Source organism: Triticum dicoccoides, chromosome 6A (assembly GCF_002162155.2).
Source record: "Triticum dicoccoides isolate Atlit2015 ecotype Zavitan chromosome 6A, WEW_v2.0, whole genome shotgun sequence".
Taxonomy (NCBI): Eukaryota; Viridiplantae; Streptophyta; class Magnoliopsida; order Poales; family Poaceae; genus Triticum; species Triticum dicoccoides.
In genome coordinates this window covers 621,975,566-621,999,589 of record NC_041390.1, presented here as the reverse complement: position 1 = coordinate 621,999,589, position 24,024 = coordinate 621,975,566, and the positions used below count along the sequence as shown (strand labels likewise).

The following is a 24,024-nucleotide window of genomic DNA, read 5'->3' as shown; positions in this document are numbered from 1 at the left end:
GATAGGCAGATGATACGTCTCCAATGTTACTATAATTTTTTATTGTTCCATGCTATTATATTATATATCTTGGATATTTTATATGCATTTATATGCTATTTTATATGATTTTCGGGACTAACCTATTAACCTAGAGCCCAGTGCCAATTTTTGTTTTTTCCTTGTTTTTGAGTTTCGTAGAAAAGGAATATCAAACGGAGAGGAATATCAAACGAAGTCCAAATGAGCTAAAAAATTACAGTGATTTTTATGGACAGAAGAAGCCCCCGAAGCAAAAGAGTTGGGCCATAAGAGCCACGAGATCTCCACAAGGGTGGAGGGCGCCCCCCTATCTTATTGTCGCCTTGTGGACCCCCCTGACTTGTTCCCGACGGCAAAAATTCATATAGATATAGAAACCCCCAGAAATAAACCTAGATCGGGAATTCCGCCGCCACAAGCTTCTGTAGCCACGAAAAACCAATCGGGAGCCCGTTCCGGCACTCTGCCGGAGGGGAAAACCATCACTGGTAGTCATCTTCATCATCCCGCGCTCTCCACGATGAGGAGGGAGTAGTTCACCCTCGGGGCTGAGGGTATGTACCAGTAGCTATGTGTTTGATTTCTCTCTCTCTCTCTCTCTCGTGTTCTTGATTTGGCACAATCTTGATGTACCGCGAGCTTTGCTACTATAGTTGAATCATATGGTGTTTCTCCCCTCTACCTTCTTGTGATGAATTGAATTTTACCTTTGAGGTTTTACTATTATCGGATTGAATACTATTATGGATTTGAGAACACTTGATGTATGTTTTGCGTGGGATACCCGTGGTGACAATGGGGTGTTCTATTGATTCACTTAATGTATGTTTTGGCACTCAACTCGCGGATTCCCGAGGTGACATTGGGGTAATCTATGCATTGGGGTTGATGCACGTTTTCGTCTTTGTTTCTCCAATAGGAATCTTGGGGCACTCTTTGAGGTTCTTTATGTTGGATTGAATATTATGAATCTGAAGTTGTTTGATGCATATCGTATAATTGACCCACGGATACTTGTGGTGACATTGGAGTATCTAGGTGACATTAGGGTTGATTGATGTGTGTCATATGGTGTTATTTTACTACAAACTCTAGGGTTGTTTGTGACACTTATGGGAATAACCCAATGGATTGATCGGAAAGAATAACTTTGAGGTGGTTTCGTACCCTACAGGCAATTTCATCTTATGTTCTCCGCGATAGGAACTTTCGAGTGACTTTTGTCGTACGTTGAGGGATTGCCATATGTTCTAATTATGTTATCATTGTTGAGAGAACTTGCACTAGTGAAATTATGAACCCTAGGCCTTATTTTCAAGCATTGCAATACCATTTTCGCTCACTTTTGTTACTTGCTACCTTGCTGTTTTTATATTTTTCAGGTTACAAAAACCTATATCTACCATCCATATTAAACTTGTATCACCATCTCTTCGCCGAACTAATGCACCTATACAATATACCATTGTATTGGGTGTGTTGGGGACACAAGATACTCTTTGTTATTTGGTTGCAGGGTTGTTTGAGAGAGACCATCTTCATCATACGCCTCCCATGGATTGATAAACCTTAGGTTACCCGCTTGAGGAAAATTTGCTACTGTCCTACAAAACTTTGCACTTGAAGACCCAACACGAGTCTACAAGAAGAAGGTTGCTTAGTAGACATCAACAGATATCTAATGCACTCTTTGAAATTGGGTCGTTAAAAGTGATGGGTACTGATGGCTTCCCAACAAGGTTCTACGAACGTAACTGGGGAATCCTGAAAGAACAAGTTATTCTGACTGTTAAACTCTTCTTCGCGTCGGGTAAGATGCCACCCAACATCATCCATATAGCCATCGTCCTCATATCAAAAGTGGACCAGCCAGCCAATCTAAAAGAATTACATCCCATCAGCCTATGTATTGTGTTACACAAAGTGATTGCGAAATGTTTAGCAAAGAGATTCTGACCAATCTTGGTAGAGTTTATATCTATCAAACAAAGTGCTTTTGTACCCAAGAGTTTAATTGCACCCCTTCTCCAACACAAAGATAACATTTTCTGTTTTATCAGTCATGCACCCCTTGTCCAATTCAAACATCTCAAAAATACCTTCTCCCTCTTATAGTTTGAGAACAAAACAAGAGTATGTGGCAGCTCTATTCTCCTTACTTGTAATATACCAAATCTCAAAATGGTGATTTGGTCCCATGCAAATAGGATAGCGTAAGTAGGAGTGGATACAAAAGTGGAGGGGGGCAAACTACCTTGTAGAGCAGCAGGAGCGACATCCTTCCGTGGAGGTGGCGCGCATAGAGGTGGGTGGACAACGACCTTGGCTAGTGGAGTGACACGGAGAGGAGCGGTGAAGAGGACACTCAAGACAGAGAAGGGGTGGGGGAGGAGAGAATGACGTTGGCGAACTTCAAGTGAGACGACGACAATGCGGTCGGGTAAGGGGGTGGGTGTGGAGAGGGGAGGCACCTTGGGGAGGAGTAGCCATGGCGACACCCAGGGATGACGATGGGGCGGGGAAGGATCAAGCAGCGACAACCACAACAATCTAGGGCTATTACACGGTATACTATGCATGCATGGGTCACAACCGCTTACAGGTCGCGCTTAAGGAGGTGAGGGAGGTGAGCACAGGGATGCTCTTCCTCCCTCGCTAGCTCGGCCGCTCCTGCTTATCTCTTCCATGATCGGCACTGCCGCCATGCTCCTCTCTGCCCTCTGTCTCTCTTATCAGGCCAGCGCAAGGAACATGATGGGTGGCAAACCGGCGACCACTCTAGATCCAGATCGATCAGAAGGAGATTCAAATTTTTTTCTCATGCAGGGAGAATTTTACACGTAGAAGGGGAGGAGTGGATGTAACCATCAAGACAACAACAACAACGACGACGATAGACTCCCCATTAATAATAGTAGAGTTATGGACTTTAAATTTTCAAGTTCAACTAAGTTTTTTTGCATCTATAGATACTTAAAATAATACCACCTCTACCCCATAATTAGATGTTACTACAACAAATATAGAAGTATATTGGTTATTATAACTTCTTATATTATGAGACGGAGGGAGTACTTAGTTATAGAAAATTATTATTCCCTCCGTCCCACAATATAAGAGCATTTCTGACACTACACCAATGTTGAAAACGTTCTTATATTATGGGACGGAGGGAGTACCATATTTATATATTTATTTTGGACAAAGAACAATTTTTTTGCACATTGTAGCTCTGATGTTTTTCTTTTTTGCGGGTAGCTCTGATGTTTTATTGACACGAGAAGTTTGACATCCATATGCTGTTTCATTTTTATTTTGCGGTGAATATGCTGTTTCATTTGGGAGGGAAAAAAATGCTCGTGCGCGGATAGCGAAAACGCAGAGGATTCCCTTCTCAACCCATTTTTCGAAAGTTTCGCGTCTCCCTCCAAATCCCGCGATCCGCGCCAAACCCAAAATCCTCTCCCTCCCGCACCGCCCGATCCGACGGCATCGCACCCCTCCACGTCACCGATCCGCGGCCTCGCCCCCCCCACCAATCACGCGCGGCCCCCCTCCACCATATAACCCACCCGCGCCCCCGCCAATCCACCACCAATCTCTCACCATCCTCACAATCTCACCTACTCCGGCCATCTCTCCGGCGACCACCGTAGTACCACCCGTCCTCCCCACCCAACCCTAGCGATGGCGACAGCGGCAGCCGGCGGCGGGAGGGGCAAGCCGAAGGGCAGCAAGTCGGTGTCGCGGTCTGTCAAGGCGGGCCTGCAGTTCCCCGTCGGCCGCGTCGCCCGGCACCTCAAGGTCGGCCGCTACGCGAAGCGCGTGGGCGCCGGCGCCCCCGTCTACCTCTGCGCCGTCCTCGAGTACCTCGCCGCCGAGGCCCTGGAGCTGGCCGGCAACGCGGCGCGCGACAACAAGAAGACCCGGATCTCGCCGCGCCACATCCAGCTCGCCGTCCGCAACGACGAGGAGCTCAGCCGGCTGCTCGGCGGCGTCACCATCGCCGCCGGCGGGGTCCTGCCCAACATCCACTCCGTGCTCCTCCCCAAGAAGGTCGGCAAGGGCGCCGGCACCGGCGGGTCCGCATCCCAGTCCCAGGAGTTTTAGAGTACCAGAGATCTGAGTATGGCGTGGTGATGCTTTTAGGTTGGTAGATTAGTTCTTCTTGGCCAATGTTCTTGTTGGTGCGTGTATCAAGGGTGGATCTGGTTGGAATGGAATGCTTGCAATCTGGTTCTTGTCTGCTGCCTGTGATTTGTCCATGGTAGTAATCTGAATGAAACGGATTTTGTTTTGCTCTGACAGTGATTCATCATGCTTTTTGAATTCACGAGCCCTCTTTTTGATCTGGTTTGGATGGGGTGAAATCTAGTTCCTTTTGCTACTTGTTGCTGCCTATGATGTGTAAATGTTAATCTGAATGAAAGCGAAATGCTGGTATTGTATTAGTCTGTCGAATGGATGGTGCAGCACTTCCTGGTTATGAGCGTTTCACATGTTCAGCAGTTTGATTCTTTTGCCCTGACAATGCAAAATCTCTATTGTGGATGGATTCAGTCCAAGGTTCACCAAAGCCAACGACCGCGCAGATTATTATACTTACAACATGCTTGTTCTTTAAGTCGCACAGATTGTTTTACTGAAGAACCAACACTCTGTTTACTCTGAAGAACAAACGCGCTGTTTACTGAAGAATGAACCCTACACAGGTAGCGGCGGTCATCTATCCTCGGCCTCACAAACTTTGCTAACATGGCTGGATGGAGGCTTTCCTTCAATCGATTTCTCCAAATCTACTGCCAACTCATCCCTCTGGGCATGGGGAAAAGATTACAGGGAATGTAAAATGTTGAGCTAAATCAATCACTCGCGCCCAACAGCCAACCTTTAATTCATCAACCTTTCCATTCAACTGTCATCTGGGAATTGGGACAGCACGCTGGTGGTTGCAGATCCTGAGTAAGCCAGAAACATCTTTGCAAGTCAAGAATAATGATGATGCCAAATTCATTTTCCTACACATTTTACCTCTTGTTTTGTTTGCTGATAGACAATAAGTCTTTCAAGCTGTAATACCGTAACACACGTATATATTTATTAATTTTGTATCAGAAATATATTGTGGCATAACATGGTAGCCAAATAAATGAAACACAATAACGTTACACAATCTTTTTTTTTGTGAAAATGGAAAACCGGGCCAGATAATTGCAGTAACTGAAGATACAACGATCTGCGTGTCATTGACAAACTAAATATTTGCGGCTGATCGAGCTGCAATATCGGGAGGCTGCAGGTACAAACTCAGTTATAAATATTACAGTAGCAACCACGTCACTACGTCAGTAAGTAAAACATTTGCCGCTAACTAAATTAATCAACTCATGACAAACTTGAGCTAATCACGTCATCAAGCCCCTAGACAAGACAATGTACCATAATACTCAGTGAGATTTGCATTGAACTTATGATAGTGCCGAAGGCGATGGGAGCATTGCATGTGCCCAAGGCGATGCAAGCATTGTATGTATGGAATACTCTTGCAGTAAGGCTACACATCAAGTCCTTTTGGCATTTCTAGTAGCATCATCATTCCTAACATACAAGGCACTGGATCATCATATTGAAAACTAGCAAGGCAGAAGTGTTGCAGAGCCCGGGGGATAACCTCCTTTTCGAAAAAAAGCAAGGCAGAAGTGCGGCGCCACGCCACGCTCGTGTAGGGGCTCATTGTTGGGTTATTGTGGGCATAACATGGCAGTCATATAAATGAAACACAACAACGTTACACATTCTTTTTTTTTGGTGAAAATGGAAAACCGGGCCAGATAATTGCAGTAACTGAAGATTGAACGATCTGCGTGTGTCATTGACAAACTAAATATTTGCGGCTGATCGAGCTGCAGTACCCGGAGGCTGCAGGTACAAACGCAGTTATAAATATTACAGTAGCAACCACGTCAGTAAGTAAAACATTTGCTCCTAACTAAATTAATTAACTCATAACATACTTGAGCTAATCACGTCATCAAGCCCGTAGACAGACAATGTACCAGAATACTCAGTGAGATTTGCATTGAACTTATGATAGTGCCCAGGACGATGGGAGCATTGTATGTGCCCAATGGAATATTCTTGCAGTAAGGCTACACATCAGGTCCTTTTGGCATTTCTAGTAGCATCATCATCCCCTAGGACCACTTTCTTTGCGCCGGCACTGTTTAAAGGGCAAAAAACGGCCCATCCATGCCCCCCAAGACCTCATAATAGCGCTAGCAAACCCAGCCCAAACCCAACGCGCTGGAGGGCTCTTGGGGACGCCGGCGGAAGCAATGGCCAATCCTACTCGCCCACGCGTTCTTTTTCATGGCCCATCCAATCACTTTTTGCCCGGCGATTCTTCTGAGGACACCAACGGCTGGGAAAACAGGCTCTTAGGGGCGCCGGTGGAAGCGTTTTGCCCCCCCAGGACATGCTATTTTTGGTCCGGCGATTGTCCTGGTGGGATCCAACGGCTGGAGATGCCCTAACATACAAGGCACTAGATCATCATATTGAAAATTAGCAAGGCAGAAGTTAGGGGCTCATTGTTGGGTTAGCTGGTTGAAAGATCAAGTAGGAGCGGTGGGGAGTATATGGGAAGATGAATGATAAAATACAATGTATTGAACATTGAATTGTTAAGGTACACTACATAGCTAGATAATATATAGTTGTGACTTAAGAACAAAAGCTAGCTCAAATAATGAAGAAAAGCTAGAGGGTACATAGTTGCTAACGAGAAAGAAGAGCTAGTGGGTCCTTAGAAGAGCTAGTGCGTCCTTTGGGCGGCCTGCTTCTGATTTTCATGTTTTGTCGCCGCTCTCTTCATCTGGTAGTGAATGGTAGCTTCACCTATAGGCTTTCAGACTTTTCTTTTACTCGACTCTTCGTGTAATCGGTGTTTTATGGTGTATTTTAAATGCTTAACCCTGGGCAGTCCAATCTGTTCCATGAATTCTTATATTCAGAATATGAGGAATTAATGCCCCGCGCCACTGTCCCATGTGCTTCTAGTAATTGAACAGGGGAAATTAAAGGTTTTGGTTAGGAACTCGATTGACTCAAGTATCATATCTTTGCTAGGAAAAATAGCTACTCCCACCAAATGTCACTAATGTCAATCTCGACTGACATAGCACCTTTGACTGGGTCATGTATCAGCGTCTTCAGTTCCATCTTCGCCGCCTTCAAGAACACCACGTCTGCCTCTTTATGCGTCTCGCCCATGCTCTTGAACCGAGAGCACGCCTCCATGCTCTTCGCGAACTTGGTGCGGTTATCAAGCGAGCATCCAAGGAGGAATGCCCTCCATCCAGAGGCGTTGGGGAAGGGGTTGGTAAGGGGTTCATCGCGGTGGAGCGGTGGTGAGTTGGAGAGAGAGAGAGCCGTGAAAGAGGAGGCGGTAGAAGACACCAACCCCCCACACACACAGAGGGGGGGGGAGGGAGAGAGAGATATGGTTGGAATTGATGGTGGAGTGATGTGGTAGATAAATAGGGGCTTTGGGTTGGTGGGATGAATGAATGCACTGATCTCTCATTCATATGGTCATATGTGTCCCTTCATTGACCTCATGTTCATATATGCAGATGGACTAGGTTGCTTCTGTTGGAAATATGCCCTAGAGGCAATAATAAAATGGTTATTATTGTATTTCCTTGTTCATGATAATTGTCTATTGTTCATGCTATAATTGTATTAACTGGAAACCGTAATACATGTGTGAATACATAGACCATAACATGTCCCTAGTGAGCCTCTAGTTGACTAGCTCGTTGATCAATAGATGGTTATGGTTTCCTGACGATGGACATTAGATGTCATTGATAACGGGATCACATCATTAGGAGAATGATGTGACGGATAAGATCCAATCCTAAGCATAGCACAAGATCGTGTAGTTCGTTTGCTAAAAGCTTTTCTAATGTCAAGTATCATTTCCTTAGACCATGAGATTGTGCAACTCCCGGATACCGTAGGAATACTTTGGGTGTACCAAACGTCACAACGTAACTGTGTGGCTATAAAGGTGCACTACAGGTATCTCCAAAAGTGTCTGTTGGGTTGGTACGAATCGAGACTGGGATTTGTCACTCCGTATGACGGAGAGGTATCTCTGGGCCCACTCGGTAATGCATCATCATAATGAGCTCAATGTGACTAAGCAGTTAGTCACGGGATCATGCGTTATGGAACGAGTAAAGTGACTTGCCGGTAACGAGATTGAACGAGGTATTGGGATACCGACGATCGAATCTTGGGCAAGTAACATACCGATTGACAAAGGGAATTGAATACGGGATTGATCGAATCCCCGACATCGTGGTTCATCCGATGAGATCATCGTGGAACATGTGGGAGCCAATATGGGTATCCAGATCCCGCTATTGGTTATTGGCCGGAGAGGTGTCTCGGTCATGTCTGCATGGTTCCCGAACCCGTAGGGTCTACACACTTAAGGTTTGATGACGCTAGAGTTGTTATGGGAAATAGTATGTGGTTACTGAAGGTAGTTTGGAGTCTCGGATGAGATCCCGGACGTCACGAGGAGTTCCAGAATGGTTCGACGGTGAAGATTGATATATTGGACGAAGGGTATTGGAGTCCGGAAGTGTTCTGGGGGTACCAGGCTATGGCCAGCATGACCGAAAGGTGTTTCGTGAGCCCCGACAAGTGTTGGAGGGCCTCATGGGCCAAAGGGGAAGGGGCAAACCAGCCCACTAAGGGGTGGTGCGCCCCCACACCCTTTCCCACGTTACTTGGGGAGGTGGGGCACCTCCACCTGGCTTGGGAGGCAAGCCTCCACCTGCTTGGCTTGGGGGGCAAGTCTCCCTAGGATTTTCCCTAGGGAGATCCAATCTGCTTGGCCGCCGCCCCCTAGGGGAAACCCTAGGGCGCATCCCCCTCTCCCCTTGCCCCTATATATAGTGGAGGGGTGGGAGGGCAGCCGCACCTCTTCCCTGGCGCAGCCCTCCCTCCTCCTACACCTCCTCCTCCTCCTCCATAGTGCTTGGCGAAGCCCTGCTGGAGAACCACGAGCTCCATCGCCACCATGCCATCGTGCTGCTGTAGTTCTCCCTCAACTTCTCCTCTCCCCTTGCTGGATCAAGAAGGAGGAGACGTCCCCGGTCTGTACGTGTGTTGAACGCGGAGGCACCGTCCGTTCGGCGCTAGATCGGATCTTCCGCGATTTGAATCGCCAGTACGACTCCATCAACCACGTTCTTGTAATGCTTCCGCTTAGCGATCTTCAAGGGTATGAAGATGCACTCCCTCTCTCTCGTTGCTAGCATCTCCTAGATTGATCTTGGTGACACGTAGGAAAATCTTGAATTATTCCTACGTTCCCCAACAGTGGCATCATGAGCTAGGTCTATGCGTAGATTCTATGCACGAGTAGAACACAAAGTAGTTGTGGGCGATGATTTGTTCAATTTTCTTGCCGTTACTAGTCTTATCTTGATTCGGCGGCATTGTGGGATGAAGCGGCCCGGACCGACCTTACGCGTACACTTACGTGAGACAGGTTCCACCGACTGGCATGCACTTGATGCATAAGGTGGCTAGCGGGTGTCTGTCTCTCCCACTTTAGTCAGATCTGATTCGATGAAGAGGGTCCTTATGAAGGGTAAATAGCAATTGGCATATCACCGTTGTGGCTTTGCGTAGGTAAGAAACGTTCTTGCTAGAAACCCATAGTAGCCACGTAAAACATGCAACAACAATTAGAGGACGTCTAACTTGTTTTTGCAGGGTATGCTACGTGATGTAATATGGCCAAAAGGATGTGATGAATTATATATATGTGATGTATGATATTGATCATGTTCTTGTAATAGGAACCACGACTTGCATGTCGATGAGTACGACAACCGGCAGGAGCCATAGGAGTTGTCTTAATTTATTGTATGACATGCGTGTCAATGAAAAACGCCATGTAATTACTTTACTTTATTGCTAACCGTTAGCCATAGTAGTAGAAGTAATAGTTGGCGAGACAACTTCATGAAGACACGATGATGGAGATCATGATGATGGAGATCATGGTGTCATGCCGGTGACGAAGGTGATCATGCCGCGCCTCGAAGATGGAGACCAAAAGGCGCAAGATGATATTGGCCATATCATGTCACTTTATGATTTGCATGTGATGTTTGTCATGTTTACATCTTATTTGCTTAGAACGACGGTAGCATAAATAAGATGATCCCTCGGAATAATTTCAATAAATTGTCCCCCCTAACTGTGCATCGTTGCGAAGGTTCGTTGTTTCGAAGCACCACGTGATGATCGGGTGTGATAGATTCTAACGTTCGCATACAATGAGTGTAAGCCAGATTTACACATGCGAAACACTTAGGTTGACTTGACGAGCCTAGCATGTACAGACATGGCCTCGGAACACGAGAGACCGAAAGGTCGAACATGAGTCGTATGGTAGATGCGATCAACATGAAGATGTTCACCGATGATGACTAGTCCGTCTCACGTGATGATCGGACACAGCCTAGTTGACTCGGATCATGTATCACTCATATGACTAGAGGGATGTCTATCTAAGTGGGAGTTCATTAAATAATTTGATTAGATGAACTTAATTATCATGAACATAGTCAAAAGGTCTTTGCAAATTATGTCATAACTCATGCTTTGGTTCTACTTTTTTAGATATGTTCCTAGAGAAAATTTAGTTGAAAGTTGATAGTAGCAATTATGCGGACTGGGTCCGTAAAACTGAGGATTGTCCTCATTACTGCGCAGAAGGATTATGTCCTTAATGCACCGCTCAGTGTGCTGAACCTCGAGCGTCGGTTGTGGATGTTGCGAACATCTGACATACACGTTTTGATGACTACATGATAGTTCAGTGCGTAATGCTAAATGGTTTAGAATTGAGGCACCAGAGACGTTTTTGAAACATCGCAGAACATATGAGATGTTCCAAGGACTGAAATTGGGATTTCAGGCTAGTGCCCATGTCAAGAGGTATGAGACCTCTGGCAAGTTTCTTAAGCCTGCAAACTAAGGAGAAAAGCTCAATCGTTGAGCATGTGCTCAAATTGTATGAGTACTACAATTGCTTGAATCGACTGGGAGTTAATCTTCCAGATGAGATAGTGATGGTTCTCCAAAGTCACTGCCACCAAGCTACTAGAGCTTCGTGATGAACTATAACATATCAGGGATATATATATGGTGATCCTTGAGCTATTCGCGACACCGCGAAAGTAGAAATCAAATAGGAGCATCAATTTTTGATGGTTAGTAAAACCACTAGTTTCAAGAAGGGCAAGGGCAAGAAAGGGATACTTCATGAAATGGCAAATCAGTAGCTGCTCTAGTGAAGAAACCCAAGGTTGAACCCAAACCCGAGACTAAGTGCTTCTATAATAAGGGGAACGGTCACTGAAGGAGAACTACCCTAGATACTTGGTAGATGAGAAGGCTGGCAAGGTCGACAGAAGTATGTTGGATATACATTATATTAATGTGTACTTTACTAGTACTCCTAGTAGCACCAGGGTATTAGATACCGGTTCGGTTGCTAAGTGTTAGTAACTCGAAATAAAAGGCTACAGAATAAACGGAGACTAGCCAAAGGTGAGACGACGATATGTGTTGGAAGTGCTTCCAAGGTTGATGTGATCAAACATCGCATGCTCCCTCTACCATCGGGATTGGTGTTAAACCAAAATAATTGTTATTTGGTGTTTGCGTTGATCATAGACATGATTGGATTATGTTTATCGCAATACTGTTATTCATTTAAGGAGAATAATGGTTGCTCTGTTTATTTGAATAATACCTTCAATGGTCTTGCACCTAAAATGAATGGTTTATTGAATCTCGATCGTAGTGATACACATGTTCATGCCAAAAGATATAAGATAGTAATGATAGTACCACATACTTGTGGCACTGCAATTTGAGTCATATTGGTATAAAACGCATGAAGAAGCTCCATGTTGATGGATCTTTGGACTCACTCGTTTTTGAAAGGATTGAGACATGCGAACCATGTCTATTGGCATATATGCATGAAGAAACTCCATACAGATGGATTGTTTGGGCTCACTTGATTTTGAATCACTTGAGACATGCAAATCATACCACATGGGCAAGATGACTAAAAAGCCTCGTTTTCAGTAAGATGGAACAAGAAAGTGACTTGTTGGAAGTAATACATTTTGATGTGTGCAGTCCAATGAGTGCTGAGGCAAGCAGTGGATATCGTTATGTTCTTACTTCACAGATGATTTGAGTAGATGCTAAGTATATTTACTTGATGAAACACAAGTATGGATTATTGAAAGGTTCAAGTAATTTCAGAGTGAAGTTGAAGATCGTTGTGACAAGAGGATAAAATTTCTATGATATGATCATAGAGATGAATATCCGAGTTACGAGTTTGGCACACAATTGAGACATTGTGGAAATTGTTTTACAACTAATACCGCCTGGAACACCCTAGTGTGATGGTGTGTCCGAACATCATAGCTGCACCCTATTGGATGTGGTGCATACCATGATGTCTCTTATCAAATTACCAGTATCGTTTACGGGTTAGGCATTAGAGACAACCACATTCACTTTAAATAGGGCACCACGTAATTCCGTTGAGATGACACCGTATGAACTATGGTTTAGAGAAACCTAAGTTGTCGTTTCTTAAAAGTTTGGGGCTGCGACGCTTATGTGAAAAAGTTTTGCCTGATAAGCTCGAGCCCAAAGCGGATAAATGCATCTTCATAGGACACCCAAAACAGCTGGGTATACCTCCTATTTCAGATCCGGAAGCAAAAGTGATTGTTTCTAGAAACGGGTCCTTTCTCGAGGAAAAGTTTCTCTCGAAAGAATTGAGTGGGAGGATGCTGGAGACTTGATGAGGTTATTGAACCGTCATTTCAACTAGTGTGTAGCAGGGCACAAGAAGTTGTTCCTGTGACGCGTACACCAATTGAAGTGGAAGCTTATGATAGTGATCATGAAACTTCGGATCAAGTCACTACCAAACCTAGTAGGTCAACAAGGATGCGTACTACTTCAGAGTGGTACGTAATCCTGTCTTGGAACTCATGTTGCTAGACAACAATGAACCTACGAGATATGGAGAAGCAATGGTGGGCCCGAATTCCGACAAATGGCTCGAGTCAATAAAATCCGAGAGGATCCATGTGTGAAAACAAAGTATAGACTTTGGAAGAACTACTTGATGGTCGTAAGGCTATTGGGTATAGATGGATTTTAAAAGGAAGATGGACAATGATGGTAAGTATCACCATTAAGAAAGCTCGACTTGTCGTTAAGATGTTTTCCGACAAGTTCAAGGAGTTGACTACGGTGAGACTTTCTCACTTGTAGCGATGCTAAGAGTCTGTTGAAATTGTATTAGCAGTTACTGCATTATTTATGAAATCTTGCAGATAGGATGTCAAAACATTGTTTCGTCGACAATTTTCTTGAGGAAAGGTTGTGTGTGATACAACCAAAAGGTTTTTGTCAATCCTAAAAGATGCTAACAAGTATGCAAAGCTCCAGAACTCCTTCTAAAGACTGGAGTAAGCATCTCGGAGTTGGAATATACGCTTTGATGAGATGATCAAAGATTTTGGGTTTATACAAAGTTTATGAGAAACTTGTATTTCCAAAGAAGTGAGTGGGAGAACTATAGAATTTTTGATGAGTATATGTTGTTAACATATTGTTGATCAGAAATTATGTAGAATTTCTGGAAAGCATACATGGTTATTTGAAAAGTGTGTTTCAATGGAAAACCTGGATTAAGCTACTTGAACATTGAGCATCAAGATCTATAAGGATAGATCAAAAACGCTTAATAGTACTTTCAAATGAATACATACCGTGACAAGATTTTGAAGGAGTTCAAAATAGATCAGCAAAGAAGGAGTTCTTGGTTGTGTTACAAGGTGTGAGTATTGAGTAAGACTCAAGACCTGACCACGGCAGAAGAGAGAGAAAGGACGAAGGTCGTCCCCTATGCTTTAGACGTAGGCTCTACAGTGTAGGATCGAAAGTATGTCTAGAGGGGGGGGGGGGTGATTAGACTACTTGACCAAATAAAAACTTAACCTTTTCCCAATTTTAGTTCTTGGCAGATTTTAGCAACTTTAGGACAAGTCAAGCAATCATCACACAATTCAAGCAAGCATGCAAAGAGTATATAGGCAGCGGAAAGTAAAGCATGCAACTTTCAAGAATGTAAAGGGAAGGGTTTGGAGAATTCAAACGCAATTGGAGACACGGATGTTTTTCCCGTGGTTCGGATAGGTGGTGCTATCCTACATCCACGTTGATGGAGACTTCAACCCACGAAGGGTAATGGTTGCGCGAGTCCACGAAGGGCTCCACCCACGAAGGGTCCATGGAGAAGAAACCTTGTCTATCCCACCATGGCCATCGCCCACGAAGGACTTGCCTCACTAGCGGTAGATCTTCATGAAGTAGGCGATCTCCTTGCCCTTACAAACTCCTTGGTTCAACTCCACAATCTTGTCGGAGGCTCCCAAGTGACACCTAGCCAATCTAGGAGACACCACTCTCCAAGAAGTAACAAATGGTGTGTTGATGATGAACTCCGTGCTCTTGTGCTTCAAATGATAGTCTCCCCAACACTCAACTCTCTCTCACAGGATTTGGATTTGGTGGAAAGAAGATTTGAGTGGAAAGCAACTTGGGGAAGGCTAGAGATCAAGATTCATATGGTAGGAATGGAATATCTTGGCCTCAACACAAGGGTAGGTGGTTCTCTCTCAGAACATATGAGTTGGAAGTGTAGATGTGTTCTAATGGCTCTCTCCACGAGTGAAGAGGAGGTGGAGGGGTATATATAGCCTCCACACAAAATCCAACCGTTACACACAATTTACCAATCTCGGTGGGACCGAATCAACAAACTCGGTCAGACTGAAATAGTAAACCTAGTGACCGTTAGAGATTTTCGGTGGGACTGACATGCAACTCGGTAGGACCGATATGATTAGGGTTTGGGCATAACATAAGCTCGGTGAGACCGATTACACAAACTCGGTGAGGCCCATTTGGTAATTAGCTAACCAGAGAGTTGGCCAGGTAAACTCGGTGGGACCGATTTGCTCTTTCGGTGAGACCGAAAAGTTACAAAAGGGAAACAGAGAGTTTACATTGCAATCTCGGTGGGACCGATCCGCTCTTTCGGTGAGACCGAAAAGTTACGAAAAGGAAACAGAGAGATTGCAATCCCATCTCGGTGAGACCGAGATCCCTATCGGTAGAACCGATTTGCTAGGGTTTGGCAGTGGCTTATGACATGTGAAACTCGGTGGCGCCGGATAGAAAGAATCGGTAGGACCGAGTTTGGCTTAGGATTTAGGTCATTTGTGGATATGGGAAAGTAGCTGAGGATTTTTTTGGAGCATATCATTAAGCACATGAAGCAAAAGGCTCATTAAGCAACACCTCATCCCTCCTTGATAGTATTGGCTTTTCCTATGGACTCAATGTGATCTTGGATCACTAAAATGTAAAATGAAGAGTCTTGAGCTTTTGAGCTTGAGCCAATCCTTTGTCCTTAGCATTTTGAGGGTTCCACTTTCACCATCCATGCCATGCCAATCATTGAGCTTTCCTGAAATAATTGTCTTGGAATAGCATTAGCTCAGTGAGCTATATGTTGTTATGAATTACCAAAACCACCTAGGGATAGTTGCACTTTCATACAGTATGCTATGCTGTGTACCACACCTGAAGTGTGCCTTGCCATGAGTCAGTCAAGGGGTACAAGAGTGATCCTGGAATGGATCACATGACAGAGGTCGAACTTATCGTTAGTAACTAGTGGACTAAGGAATTTTCTCGATTATGGAGGTGGTAAAAGAGTTCGTTGTAAAGGGTTACGTCGATGCAAACTTTGACACTAATCCGGATGACTCTGAGTAGTAAACCGGATTCGTACAGTAAAGCAGTTATTTGGAATAACTCCAAGTAGCACGTGGTAGCTGCATCTACAAGATGACATAGAGATTTGTAAAGCACACACGGATCTGAAAGGTTCAGACCCGTTGACTAATAACCTCTCTCACAAGCGAGATATGAACAAACCCCATGGGTGTTGGATTCGTTACAATCACATAGTGATGTGAACTAGATTATTGACTCTAGTGCAAGTGGGAGACTGTTGGAAATATGCCCTATAGGCAATAATAAAATGGTTATTATTGTATTTCCTTGTTCATGATAATTGTCTATTGTTCATGCTATAATTGTATTAACTGGAAACCGTAATACATGTGTGAATACATAGATCACAACATGTCCCTAGTGAGCCTCTAGTTGACTAGCTCGTTGATCAATAGATGGTTATGGTTTCCTGACGATGGACATTAGATGTCATTGATAACGGGATCACGTCATTAGGAGAATGATGTGATGGACAAGACCCAATCCTAAGCATAGCACAAGATCGTGTAGTTCGTTTGCTAAAAGCTTTTCTAATGTCAAGTATCATTTCCTTAGACCATGAGATTTTGCAACTCCCGGATACCGTAGGAATACTTTGGGTGTACCAAACGTCACAACGTAACTGGGTGGCTATAAAGGTGCACTACAGGTATCTCCGAAAGTGTCTGTTGGGTTGGTACGAATCGAGACTGGGATTTGTCACTCCGTATGACGGAGAGGTATCTCTGGGCCCACTCGGTAATGCATCATCATAATGAGCTCAATGTGACTAAGCAGTTAGTCATGGGATGATGCGTTATGGAACGAGTAAAGTGACTTGCCGGTAACGAGATTGAACGAGGTATTGGGATACCGACGATCGAATCTTGGGCAAGTAACATACCGATTGACAAAGGGAATTGAATACGGGATTGATCGAATCCCCGACATCGTGGTTCATCCGATGAGATCATCATGGAACATGTGGGAGCCAATATGGGTATCCAGATCCCGCTATTGGTTATTGGCCGGAGAGGTGTCTCGGTCATGTCTGCATGGTTCCCGAACCCGTAGGGTCTACACACTTAAGGTTCAGTGACGCTAGAGTTGTTATGGGAAATAGTATGTGGTTACCGAAGGTAGTTCGGAGTCCCGGATGAGATCCCGGACGTCACGAGGAGTTTCGGAATGGTCCGGGGGTGAAGATTGATATATTGGACGAAGGGTATTGGAGTCCGGAAGTGTTCTGAGGGTACCAGGCTATGGCCAGCATGACCGAAAGGTGTTTCGTGAGCCCCGACAAGTGTTGGAGGGCCTCATGGGCCAAAGGGGAAGGGGCAAACCAGCCCACTAAGGGGTGGTGCGCCCCCCACACCCTTTCCCACGTTACTTGGGGAGGTGGGGCACCTCCACCTGGCTTGGGAGGCAAGCCTCCACCTGCTTGGCTTGGGGGGGGGGGCAAGTCTCCCTAGGATTTTCCCTAGGGAGATCCAATCTGCTTGGCCGCCGCCCCCTAGGGGAAACCCTAGGGCGCCTCCCCATCTCCCCTTGCCCCTATATATAGTGGAGGGGTGGGAGGGCAGCCACACCTCTTCCTTGGCGCAGCCCTCCCTCCTCCTACACCTCCTCCTCCTCCTCCATAGTGCTTGACGAAGCCCTGCTGGAGAACCATGAGCTCCATCGCCACCATGCCGTCATGCTGCTAGAGTTCTCCCTCAACTTCTCCTCTCCCCTTGCTGGATCAAGGAGGAGACGTCCTCGGGCTGTACGTGTGTTGAACGTGGAGGCACCATCCGTTCGGCGCTAGATCGGATCTTCCGCGATTTGAATCGCCAGTACGACTCCATCAACCGCGTTCTTGTAATGCTTCCGCTTAGCGATCTTCAAGGGTATGAAGATGCACTCCCTCTCTCTCTCGTTGCTAGCATCTCCTAGATTGATCTTGGTGACACGTAGGAAAATTTTGAATTATTGCTACGTTCCCCAACAGCTTCACGGAACTCCTCGAAGGGCAATGAGTTTGTGGCCGACAAGAAAGGCTAGGCAGTGGTGGAGCTCGGTAGTGCCCCCAAGAGGCCGAAGAACTATGGCCATTTCCATGAGGAGTTAGCTCAACCCACTTCTGCAAGGTCATTCTTGAACCCAAATTGGAGTGCCTGTCGATGCCACTCAAATTCACCAAGAACTTGGCCATTGTCCCATAGGAATTTGTGCTGAGGACAAACACCGAATGCGCCTGGAGGGTGATGGCCTGGTGAAAGATCGAGAAGAGGAGTCTAGAGGGGGAGTGGGTGTGATTAGACCCTTAACTAGCAAAAGTGACAGTTTTTATAATTCTCAAGTTAAGGTTGAGTTTAGCACATGTTAAAGGGCACACAATACATTTTACACAAGCATCGCAAGAGTATAGGCATAAAGAGTAAAGCATGAAAGTGCAAGAATGTAAAGGGATGGGAAAGGAAAGTGCAAACGCAATGGAGACGCATAGATTTTTGGCGTGGTTCCGATGGATGGTGATATCGTACGTCCATGTTGATGGAGACTTCAACCCACGAAGGGTAACGACTGTGCGAGTCCACGGAGGGCTCCACCCACGAAGAAGCAACCTTGTCTATCCCACCATGGCCATCGTCCACAAAGGACTTGCCTCATTTGGGTAGATCTTCATGAAGTAGGCAATCTCCTTGCCCTTACAAACTTCTTGGTTCAACTCCACATCATGTCGGAGGCTCCCAAGCAACACCTAACCAATCTAGGAGACACCACTCTCCAAAAGGTAATAGATGGTGTGTTGATAATGAACTCCTTGCTCGTGTGCTTCAAATGATAGTCTCCCCAACACTCAACTCTCTCTCTCTCTCTCACACATATTTGGCTATGGTGGAAGGGGGATTTGAGTCGAAAGAAACTTGGGGGAGACTAGAAATCAAGATTCAAATGGTAGGATTGGAATCTCTTGATCTCAACACATGAGTAGGTGGTTCTTTCTCAAAAAACGAATGGTGGAAGTGTGGCTTCGTTCTGATGGCTCTCTTACTGAGTAAGAGGGGGTGGAGGGGTATATATAGCCTCCACATGAAATCCAACCATTACACACAATTGACCAAACTCGGTGGCACCGACTAGAATTCTCGGTGAGACCAGCATGTGCAAACGATATGAATGTTGGAGGTCTCGGTGGGACCGATTGGACCGTCTCGGTGAGACCGAAGTGCAATGGCAAAGGCAGAACCGCATTTCGGTGATTCCGATCAGTTTCACTCGGTGATTTCGAGATGAAGTGATTTCATCACAGAAGCTTGGCACGACCATCTTGGTGGGACCAAGAGCCGTTTCAGTCAGACCAAAATGTTAGGGTTTGGCTGTGGCAGTATCTAGATGAACTCGGTGGGTCCGGATAGGTAGGATTCAGTGGGACTAAGTTGGCTTGAAAGAGTTTTGGACATATTTGGATAAAGAAAGTGGTTGAGGGTTTTGGAGCAATATCACTAAGCACTTGAGCAACCAGATCATTATCAACACCTCATCCCCTTTTACGGTATTGGCTTCCCATGGGCTCAGTGTGATCTTGGATCACTTAACCAAATTTGAAGTGTCTTGAGCCTTAGCCAATTCATGTCCTCATCATTTTGAAGGGTTCCACATTGTCATGTCCTTACCATGCCACTGTTGACCTTGTCTGAAAAGTACTAGATAAAACTATTAGTTCAACAAGAAGTATGTTGACATTAATTACCAAACCCACCAAGGGAGCAAATGTGCTTTCACCTGGACGATCAATGATAGGCTCACCCTTGACCAGGGTTGCCCCCCCCCTTCGCGGTTGTTCACCAAATCATGATTGGGTACTGATAATCCCCAAGTGCAAGGAATTCTTGTAGCACTTTCCAATGATGGAGGTGGTAAGTATGAAGTGTCGAACCCACAAGAAGCTAAAGTAAGATCAATATTCACCCAGCTCCTATCTTCCACTGATACAACCCTACGTACACCGAGCTTTTCCTTTATCTACAAATAAGAAATAAAACTATGTTGCGGGTATAAATAGGTAGCCAATGAAGAGGTGTGTGAAGAGTACACAACGGCTGTCGCATGTTGTAGCTTCTCGGGAAAGTGGAGGGGGGAGGCACCGCTGGCCTAGTGTAGTGTGTAGTCGCTGGCATTGCCTTGTCACCACCAGAGGAGGCACTATTCCTACAGTGTGGTGGAAAAGGAGACGAGCAGTTAGACATTTCTAGCAGCGAGAGTACATATAGTTCCCCAAACAACTACTTAAAGTTGGAATTGTTTCACCTAATTTAAACCTCTAAAGATGAACAAGCTGATAGTGTAAATTTGGATATGTAAATCATTTGAATAGCCTGCAAGGTATTATTAGTTATCTGTGAAGATGTAAAAAGGTAATAACTGACCTAACATAACTATTATACTCCCAAGCTTGTTAAAATCAACAATTTGAAAGCACACCAAATACATTTATCAATGTAATATTTTGCCTGATCTGTGAATAGTTCACTGATTTCTCACCGATTTAGATTCACTCCCTGACCTGTGAATAGTTCACTGATTTCTCACCGATTTAGATTCACATGACCATTTTGCTCAAAGAAACAAAATGATATCCAAATACTCTTAACTGGGAAGCACTGGATAAAAATAATCTTTGCCAGTCAATGTAATACAACACGTGAAGATAGACCAGGCCAATGAAGGGATAGTCCATAGATAGAAATCACAAATCTCCACACGGCAGCTAGCGCATAGCTGTGGCGCAACCGGGAAGGAGAGGTCCGAACATACCTGGTGGCGATCATCCGATCTGCGAGGATTCACGAGTAAGGGTCCTGGTGGCCGCACCTAGGGTTCGCCCAAGGTCTGATAGGTAGGCCGGCGTCGAGGGAGTGCGCCCACCCTCCCCATGGACGACAGCCGGCTGGATCAAGCAATCCCCGCATTGCCCGTGGCGGCTGGATCGATCCTTCTTCTTTCCCTCGTGCCTCGGTTGGATCCCAGCGCAGGCCACCGCTTGAGGAACAGCCGTTGGTGTCGCCTGTGTCAAGCGTCCGCCCGCATTCTCTCTGTATCGACCTCTGCGTTCTTTTTCTCATGAAGAAGAAGGGAGGGGTACTCGGTTATATAAGTGGGCTGTCTGAGAGGGCCTTTCACAGAAAACGGGCCAGACAACCCCCGATTCTAGCCCAATCAACCAGAGGGGTCCAAAAAAGCTACGAGAGTAGCTGCCTGATACGTCTTCAACGTATCTATAATTTTTGATTGTTCCATGCTATTATATTATCTCTTTTTGGATGTTTAATGGGCTTTAATACGCTCTTTTATATTATTTTTTGGGACTAACCTATTAACCGAAGGCCCAATGCAAATTGCTGTTTCTTTTTTGCCTATTTCAGTGTTTCGCAGAAAAGGAATATCAAACGGAATCCAAACTGAACGAAACCTTCACGAGGATCTTTCTTGGAACAAACGCAATCCAGGAGAATTGGAGTGGAAGTCAGAGATGCAACGAGGCGTCCACAAGGCAGGAGGGCGCGTCCCCCACCCTCGTGGGCCCCTTGTAGCTCCACCGACCTACTTCTTTCGCACATATATATACTCTTATGTTGGGGAACGTAGCAGAAATTCAAAATTTTCTACGCATCACCAAGATCAATCTATGGAGAGACTAGCAACGAGGGGAAGGAGAGTGCATCTACATACCCTTGTAGATCGCTAAGCGGAAGCGTTCAAGTGAACGGGGTTGATGGAGTCCTACTCGTCGTGATGCAAATCACCGATGATCAAGTGCCGAACGGACGGCACCTCCGCGTTCAACACACGTACAGCCCGGTGACGTCTCCCACGCCTTGATCCAGCAAGGAGAGAGGGAGAGGTTGAGGAAGACTCCATCTAGCAGCAGCACAACGGCGTGGTGGTGATGGAGGAGCGTGGCAATCCTGCAGGGCTTCGCCAAGCACCACAGAAGAGGAGGGAGAGAGATATGCAGGGCTGCACCAACGAGAGATCGAATCGCGTGCGTTCTGGGCAGCCCCCTAGGCCTCATATATATAGGGGAAGGGGAGGAGGCTGTGCCCCCTCTAGGGTTCCCACCCCTAGAGGGGCGGCAGCCCTAGATGGGTCTTAGGTGGAGACCAAGAGAGGAGAGAGGGGGAGGCGCCCCTAGGGTGGGCCTTAAGGCCCATCTGGACCTAGGGTTTGCCCCCTCCCACTCTCCCTCCGCCTTGGGCCTTGGTGGGAGGCGCACCAGCCCACTAAGGGGCTGGTCCCTCACCACTCTTGGCCCACGCAACCTTCTGGGGTTGGTGGCCCCACTTGGCGGACCCCCGGGACCCTCCCGGTGGTCCCGGTACGTTACCGATAAACCCCGAAACTCTTCCGGTGACCAAAACAGGACTTCCCATATATAAATCTTCACCTCCGGACCATTCCGGAACTCCTCGTGACGTCCGGGATCTCATCCGAGACTCCAAACAACATTCGGTTACCACATACAAACTTCCTTTATAACCCTAGCGTCATCGAACCTTAAGTGTGTAGACCCTACGGGTTCGGGAGACATGCAGACATGACCGAGACGTTCTCCGGTCAATAACCAACAGCGGGATCTAGATACCCATGTTGGCTCCCACATGTTCCACGATGATCTCATTGGATGAACCACGATGTCAAGGACTTAATCAATCCCGTATACAATTCCCTTTGTCTAGCGGTACGATACTTGCCCGAGATTCGATCGTCGGTATCCCGATACCTTGTTCAATCTCGTTACCGGCAAGTCTCTTTTACTCGTTCCGTAACACATCACCCCGTGATCAACTCCTCGATCACATTGTGCACATTATGATGATGTCCTACCGAGTGGGCCCAGAGATACCTCTCCGTTTACACGGAGTGACAAATCCCAGTCTTGATTCGTGCCAACCCAACAGACACTTTTGGAGATACCTGTAGTGTACCTTTATAGTCACCCAGTTACGTTGTGACATTTGGTACACCCAAAGCATTCCTACGGTATCCGGGAGTTGCACAATCTCATGGTCTAAGGAAATGATACTTGACATTAGAAAAGCTTTAGCATACAAACTACATGATCTTGTGCTAGGCTTAGGATTGGGTCTTTGTCCACCACATCATTCTCCTAATGATGTGATCCCGTTATCAATGACATCCAATGTCCATGGTCAGGAAACCGTAACCATCTATTGATCAACGAGCTAGTCAACTAGAGGCTTACTAGGGACATGGTGTTGTCTATGTATCCACACATATATCTGAGTTTCCCATCAATACAATTATAGCATGGATAATAAACGATTATCATGAACAAGGAAATATAATAATAACTAATTTATTATTGCCTCTAGGGCATATTTCCAACAGTCTCCCACTTGCACTAGAGTCAATAATCTAGTTCACATCGCCATGTGATTAACACTCACAGGTCACATCGCCATGTGACCAACATCCAAAGAGTTTACTAGAGTCAATAATCTAGTTCACATCACTATGTGATTAACACTCAATGAGTTCTGGGTTTGATCATGTTGCTTGCGAGAGAGGTTTTAGTCAACAGGTCTGAACCTTTCACATCCGTGTGTGCTTTACAAATTTCTATGTCACGTTCTATTTGGAGCTATTCCAAATAACTGTTCTACTTGGAGCTATTCTAAATTGTTGCTCCATTATACGTATACGGTATCTCTACTCAGAGCTATCCGGATAGGTGTTAAGCTTGCATCGACGCAACCCTTTACGACGAACTCTTTTACCACCTCCATAATCGAGAAAATTCCTTAGTCCACTAGTTACTAAGGATAACTTTGACCGCTGTCCTGTGATCCATTCTTGGATCACTCTTGTACCCCTTGACTGACTCATGGCAAGGCACACTTCAGGTGCGGTACACAACATAGCATACTGCAGAGCCTATGTCTTAAGCATAGGGGACGACCTTCGTCCTTCCTCTTTCTTCTGCCGTGGTCGAGCTTTAAGTCTCAACTTCATACA

At 45.6% G+C, this 24,024-nt stretch overlaps 1 protein-coding gene across 1 annotated transcript; it reads left to right on the top strand.

Annotated features, from left to right (window-relative positions):
* The first annotated feature begins 3,617 nt into the window (after nucleotides 1-3,617).
* Nucleotides 3,618-4,328, top strand: LOC119318589 (probable histone H2AXb). The gene has a single exon (XM_037593170.1). The coding sequence runs from the start codon at nucleotides 3,709-3,711 to the stop codon at nucleotides 4,129-4,131; it is 423 nt and encodes a 140-aa protein (XP_037449067.1). The 5' UTR covers nucleotides 3,618-3,708; the 3' UTR covers nucleotides 4,132-4,328.
* Nucleotides 4,329-24,024: the final 19,696 nt, after the last annotated feature.

Excerpts from the sequence above, each read along its gene's own strand:
- LOC119318589 (XM_037593170.1), top strand. The coding sequence starts at position 3,709 with ATGGCGACAGCGGCAGCCGGCGGCGGGAGGGGCAAGCCGAAGGGCAGC.